This window comes from Microtus ochrogaster, chromosome 6, assembly GCF_000317375.1.
Source record: "Microtus ochrogaster isolate Prairie Vole_2 chromosome 6, MicOch1.0, whole genome shotgun sequence".
NCBI classification, from domain to species: Eukaryota; Metazoa; Chordata; class Mammalia; order Rodentia; family Cricetidae; genus Microtus; species Microtus ochrogaster.
Genome location: NC_022013.1, coordinates 60,041,719 through 60,048,403, shown reverse-complemented (window position 1 = coordinate 60,048,403; position 6,685 = coordinate 60,041,719). Strand labels below are relative to the sequence as shown.

General features: G+C 46.6%; 1 protein-coding gene across 3 annotated transcripts in view; it reads left to right on the top strand.

Moving 5' to 3' along the window:
- The window catches only part of Ercc6 (ERCC excision repair 6, chromatin remodeling factor), a 72,420-nt gene that overhangs the window by 52,620 nt on the left and 13,115 nt on the right, over positions 1–6,685 (top strand). For all 3 annotated transcript variants that reach the window (XM_026779732.1, XM_026779731.1, XM_005348643.3), the window contains 3 exons: positions 1,871–1,966; positions 5,650–5,865; positions 6,235–6,345. In XM_026779732.1, coding sequence (XP_026635533.1) covers positions 1,871–1,966; positions 5,650–5,865; positions 6,235–6,345 — 423 coding nt within the window. The remainder of the gene's footprint in view (positions 1–1,870; positions 1,967–5,649; positions 5,866–6,234; positions 6,346–6,685) is intronic.

Sequence of the window (6,685 nt, the reverse complement as noted above, 5' to 3'; positions counted from 1 at the left end):
ATAGGAATCTTAATAGATGATTGCACCTTCTGCCCAGGGCCTTCAAGTTAAACACATTGTAGATTTTTATATTGAAGAATCTCAGACATCTGTCACCAAAGCCACCTTCATCCCTTTTTCTTTCCTTCCCCCATATCTTATTTTATCTTTGTGTTCTCCCAAAGCCCTTATGCAGTGGGATGGGTCCCTTGTGGAAGAGGCTTCCAGAGGACAAGCAGTTGATGACAAGTTAAACTTAGGACTTAGGACATGCTGAAGTACTTAGACAGCATCCACTTACATAAGCAGTTGAGAGATGGGAGAAGGTTCCAGGCTGCATGTAGCTAACAGCGAACTGGTAACGTGTTGCAGTTCTGAGCAGAAGTTGGTTTGCCGAAAGAACACGTGGAGACCAAGAGGAAAAGCAGCTTTTCTCCTTAGCAGCATCAGAGGAGAGGGCAGAAGAAGAGGAACTAGCTGGGAAGACTGGAGACGCTCAGGCAGACAGGCTGGAGGAGCTAGGAGGAGGCAGGCCTGGAGCTGGCAGAGTGGAGGGCAAGAAGCTGACCTAGCAAGAGCCTGCTGCACTGGGCAGCTCTGAAGTCAATTCTGATACTTTGGGGGGCATTTTCAGTGGCATCAGTGACTTACACCAGGTGCAGGTGTGGGTGGCACCTGGCAGGTGAGGCTGTCTCATGTTTTCTCAGGATGTCCTCCCCTTTCCTGTAGAGAGCCTAGTGGGTAGGGGACTGTCCTGAGGAAGACAGGTAGGTGTTGAGATCCAGTGCCGAGGTTGAAGGATTGGTCCTGCACTGAACTGTCTTGTTCACTTAGATAAGTTGAGGTAGATGCAAAAGTGGAGCCATTTTAGGGATGCGACCCAAACCCCTATGGGTATGGATCACTTCTTGGTTTTGTTGTTTTTTACTTGTCTGATTGTTTGTGTGCGGATATTGAGACAAAGATTGCTGGTAGACGAATGGTTTAGGAAGCCCCAGGGCATTAGCACAGCCATCTGGGCTTTTAGATGGTGCTGGACAGAGGAGGTACCTCTTGGGGCAGACACTGGCAGCTGCCGTGGGATTGGGGGCTGCTGCTGGCACTGACGATAAAGCAGTCAGGTGAGTGGATGACTTGATTGGCTCTGGAATCTTGTGGGGCAGGTGGGGATGATGGTGCATGTGGGTAGCACAAGGGTAGTTAAAAACATCCCCCGGGAACATGATGGGCTGTGAAGACAGTCAGGCCTTGAAGTGGAGGGCATAGACTTGGAGAGAAGGGACTGGAAGGCAGGAAATGGGCAATGTGGTGGCATGGAATAACTAAACCCAGTGGGCTGGGAGGGTAGAGGCTGAGGCAGGGCCTGGTAAACTTGGTTCCAGGTGAGGTAAAGATCCCCACAAAGTCTGCCAAGCAGAGTTTTGGTGAGAGGCCTGGGGGAGAGTGTCTCCTCACAGTGAGCTGAAAGGAAGCATGGCTGTGCACCTGTGTCCTGAGGCTGCCTGTGAGGAGGAAACCAGGCTGGAGGGACTGCTACTAGGGAATGGAACTAGGGAATGGATGGATCTGGAAAACGGAGAAGTCTCTAGCTGAGAGATGTATCATTGTAGTTAAAATTGTGTACATTCTACTATGTTTTAGGGAATTTTTTTTAAAAAAACTTTTTTTTTTTATTTAACTTTATTATGTTCATTTGGTGTGAAGGTGTCAGATCTCATGGAACTGCATTTTCAGACAGTTGTGAGCTGCCATGTGGATGCTGGGAATCGAACCCGGGTCCTCTGGAAGAGCAGTCAGTGCTCTTAACCGCTGAGCCATCTCTCCAGCCCTGTTTTAGGGAATCTTAAACATAGTGTTTTTTAAAGCTATTGTTTTCTTTCCTCTCTTGCAGGTCTTATTTTGCCGTCTAACCGATGAGCAGCATACAGTCTACCAGAATTTCATTGATTCCAAAGAAGTTTATGGGATTCTCAATGGGGAGAATCAGGTCAGCCAAAGAGCAGACCCTGGAGAAATAAGTTGTTACCAAGGAGGGTGGGGCAGGAGAGTTGGCTGGTGTTTAAGATGTGCCGGGCTTCGTGTACTTTCGTTCTCTTGCCTGCCGTCTGTGTGTGGGGGGGGAGTCAGCCACAGCTGGAGACAGGTATGGTGTGAAGAGCAAGGTACAAGGGTGAAGCCCTGAGCTAAGAATCTGGATCCAAGGTGGGGGTGTGACCATGAGTCCTGTCAGCTAAGGCTTTTAACCCAGTATGGAGTGATGTCCAGCACCATGCTGGGTTTTCTTAGAAATTATGACCAAATTACACTACCAGGACATAGTTAGGAAGATTTGTAAATTATATCAGCTTCTCAGTGAGTCTTGTGCCCAATAAACCTGCAGAGCACTGCCATCTCAGAAAGCAGATGAAATTCCAGACCAGCTTTCTCAGGTTCTGACTCTTACTGTCGCCAGTGTATGAGAGGAATTGGTTCATTCTGCTCTCAGCATTATGAAAGCATTCCCTAATATTGTCCAGAATTTGGAAGCTACTAGACAGTGCCTGCTCAGAAAATCCTGTTAGATAAATCACACAGATGTGGAGTTTGGCTTTCTAGAATACCTTGTCATCTTGGTGTGTACCCAAGCGCTTGACATGAGAATGTGATGCTGGGCCTGCTCAGTGGCAGGAGCGTCATGGACCAGTTGAGTCATGAGTGCTGGAATTTTATTTAGCTGGAACATGCTGCCACTGGGTCAGGTGTTTTCTGTGTCCTTGTGAAGACATCTTGCGAGAATTTAACTGAATCCTAGTCCGTCCAGGAGAGAGAGCTCATTACACCCGAGAGCACGCTGCTCCTCTCCACTGTGGGCCAGTGCGAGAAGATCGCCGGGAATGGGCCCTGCAGGACTAGGACTCCCATGCGGAGTATAGGGGAAACCCGGGCCACCGGGGTATGGGGGATACTGAAGAGGACATTTGCACACATTTCTGTAGGGGTGTTGTCAACATTCAGTACAAGTGTGCATTCGTTCAGTGAGTGTATACGGTAGGTTTATAATAGATTAAAGCTGCGAATACACTTATACCCTTGCATAGTTTTGCTGACTTGACATGTAACTTTCCTAGGGCCAAGTAGACAAGTTCTTCTTGCTGTTTATCCAGGCAGAGCTATTTCTGTGAGTGCTTTCAAAACAAGCCTTAGCAGTTCAATGCATTGGGTATTGTGCCTTTCTCCAGCAGACACATGCTTACATGCCATTAAATGCATGCCGAGCCTTGCAACTATGGTTCTCACTCTGCCCCATGGTGGAACACCTGAGTGTGTTCCTAAGTCCACCCTGTCCTGCTTGCAGGCTTTGCAGTGGCCTCCTGTTACCCTTATGCTCTGGCCTAGACTTTCAGATTTCGTCAGTTTGTCCTATTCGTCACTTCTCAGCAGTTTCTTTCTTTGTTTTTCAATCTTATGTGTATGGATATTTTGCCTGAATGTGTGACTCTGCACTCGTTTGTGCCTGGTGCCTCTGGAGGCTAGAAGAGGGTGCCCAGTCACCTGGAACTGGAGCCCTGTGGGTGCTGGGAATTGAACCTGTGTATTCTGGGAAAACAACTAGTGCTCTTTAAGTTCCAAGTCAACTCTCAGCTCCACTTTTTTATATTTATTTATGTGTATGAAGGTTTGGCCTACATGTATGCTTGTTCACCACATACCACATGTATGCCTGGTACACATGGAGATCACAAGAGGGCATCAGATCTTTTGGAACTGGAGTTGCAGATGGATAGAACGACCATTTAGTCTGGAAACCGAATCTGAGTCCTCTGCGAGAGCAGCAAAAACAACAAGAGCTCTTAACTGCTGAGTTTCTCTCTAGTCCAAGAACTTTCTTATTCTTCCAAATGGATGGTCCAACCACTCACATTTCCTCAACTGTCAGGTTGGGTGGTCTAGGCTGCTCTGTCCCATAGATAGATAAGGCAAGGCTTAAATTCTCTACACTCATGTTTAAAAGAATTAAAAGGAAAACAAGTAAAATGAAGATCATGTATTTTGTTTCATTTACAGGCTCATTTTGTTTCATTTTTACCTGTTTATTCACTTATTTATTTTGGTTTTTCAAGACAGGATTTCTCTGTGTAACAGCCCTAGCTGTCCTGGAACTAACTCTTGTAGACCAGGCTGGCCTTGAACTCACAGAGATCTGCTTGCCTCTGCCTCCCAAATGTTAGGATTAAAGGCTTGCTCCACCACCACCTGACCCTCAAAATATTTTAAAATGTAATGAAAATTGAAAATGATTGTGAGTGGCAGAGAGGTAGGCATATCTCTGTGGGTTTGAGGCCATCCTCACCTACGTAACGAGGTCCAGGTAGCTGGGATTCTATTTTACTTGTGCAGTGCATCCCAAGTTAGTCTGCCCATGCTTGTGCCCAGTAGCTGCATATGTCTAGTGGTTAGTGGATGCTGTATTGCATAGCACGAGACAAGGGGAAGAGCAGGGATTTAAAGATGACTCCTTTAGAAGAGGTTTGACAAGATTTGACAAGATCTCCTATTGTTAGTATAACTTGTTTAGTTGAATCTACCATACTCTGAAAAATTGGCTTAATTTACAATTCTACCTTTTTACTTAAACTTTCAAACCAGTCACAGCCTGAATGCATTAGAGAAACTGAACCTCCCTCCCCCACCCACGACAGGGTTGTGGTCTGTAGCCCTGGCTGCCTGAATCATTCTTACACAGTAGGGGTGCGGCCTGGGGGCTAGGTGAGCAAACTCCAGCCTCTGGACCAACCCTGTACTTGCTGTGCATATCTCTTTTCTGATGTTGTGCTGGTAAAGGGAACGTCAGCCTCTGGCTCACACACTGAACCACAGGGCTTTAAGGGTACTTAGGTATGTGACTTATCAAATGTCACAGATGGCATGATGTTTCTGGCCAGTGTTTTTAAGGTACGTTGTTGTTTTTTTTTTTTTTTATCAGCTGTACAGTGCTGTGAACTAAATACCCTTTTTACTAGTGAAGGAAGTTGAATTATCAGCATTGACTCTGACCTCTGTGGACATGTTCAGTCCACTGAAATTGTTTTCTTCTAGAGAAGTTGTCCAGTCAGGGTAAGAACAAGGCTGAAAGTTAATTTCTTCTAGCTTATGGTAGTCAGCTTTCTGTCACTAGGACACAATGCTGAGAAAATCGACTGAAGGGAAGGAAGGTTTGAGGGCTCATGGATTCAGGGTTTTAGCTATGGCTGTTGTTTCTGGCCCTCGGTAGAGCTGAACATCATTGCAGGAAGCACTCATGAAGGTCAAACTGCTTACCTCGTGGTGGCCGGGAGGTAGGGGTGTGAGAAAGGGAGCTGGGGACCAGGCACACTCCCTTCAACTAGTTCCCGCCTCTCAATAGCCCATCAGATTATGAACCCGTCAGTGGATCAGTCTGTTGATGAGGTCAGAGCCTTCATTTCCGAAAAGCTCCATATCTAGACACTGCCACACTGGGGACCAAGCCTTCAGTACAGGACATTCAAGATCCAGACTGTTTCTCATAATGCTGACATTAGAGAAGAAATCTACAAGCTGGTAAAAATGACTGTAATCCATGTAGCCTGTCTCTCTCCCTCCCTCCCTCCTCTCCTGTTGTGGACACAGGGTCATCTGAGCTCATGTGTGTTGTTGCTGTTTAAATCACAGATTTTCTCTGGACTTGTAGCTCTGAGGAAGATCTGCAACCACCCTGATCTCTTTTCGGGTGGTCCCAAGAATCTCAGTGGTCTTCCAGAAGATGAACTAGAAGAAGATCAGTTTGGTTACTGGAAACGTTCTGGGAAAATGATCGTCGTTGAGTCTCTGCTGAAAATATGGCATAAGCAGGGTCAGCGAGTGCTGCTGTTTTCCCAGTCAAGGCAGGTGAGCTCAAGCTGCAGCCAGCCAACAGCTCGGTTCCCAGGACTGTGACCGCAAGTGTAAAAAATAGGAGAGATCTGCCACTCTGCTGAGGTGGCAGCCCATGGGTTACTTCTAGGACTGTGTGGGAGCTTGGCCACAGGAGTTGGCTTTTTTTAAAACAATCCTCATAGCAGATTCTGGCATCCTAGTAAGGGTAGAATGTTTACATCATAAGGAATTAGCAAATATTCTTTTGTAGCAGTATTAATTCCCTCAAAGCAAGAAACCCTTTCAGTATGGGCCCACTGGGGAAGGCACACTGCTTACAAAGGAGAAGCAGTCGCTTGGAGCACATTTGATTTGCAGACTGTTTCCCTCATCCCCCAACAGATGCTACACATACTGGAAGTGTTCCTGAGAGCCCACAAGTATTCCTATCTCAAAATGGATGGCACCACTACCATAGCATCAAGACAGCCATTGATTACAAAATACAACGAGGTAACAAGGAGTGTGACAGAGGAGGCAGAAGGGGCGGCAGTGTGTGGAGGAAAGTGTGTGTATCTGCTCTCACAGCCTCTGAAAGGTCTTTGTGTCTAGCTAGCATGTGAAGGGGGACATTATCCTTTTGGATATTTTGTTTTGTTTGTTAGTTTTCTTTGAGACAGGGTCTCACTTTGTAGTCCTGGCTGTCCTGGAACTTACTGTGTAGACCAGACAGTCCTTAAACTCACAGAGATGCACCTGCCTCTGCCTTCCAAGCATTGAGTTTAAAGATGTGTGCCACCATGTGGCGACATTTTGCCTTTGACTGTGCATGTAGGGTTTGAGAGGTGGCATA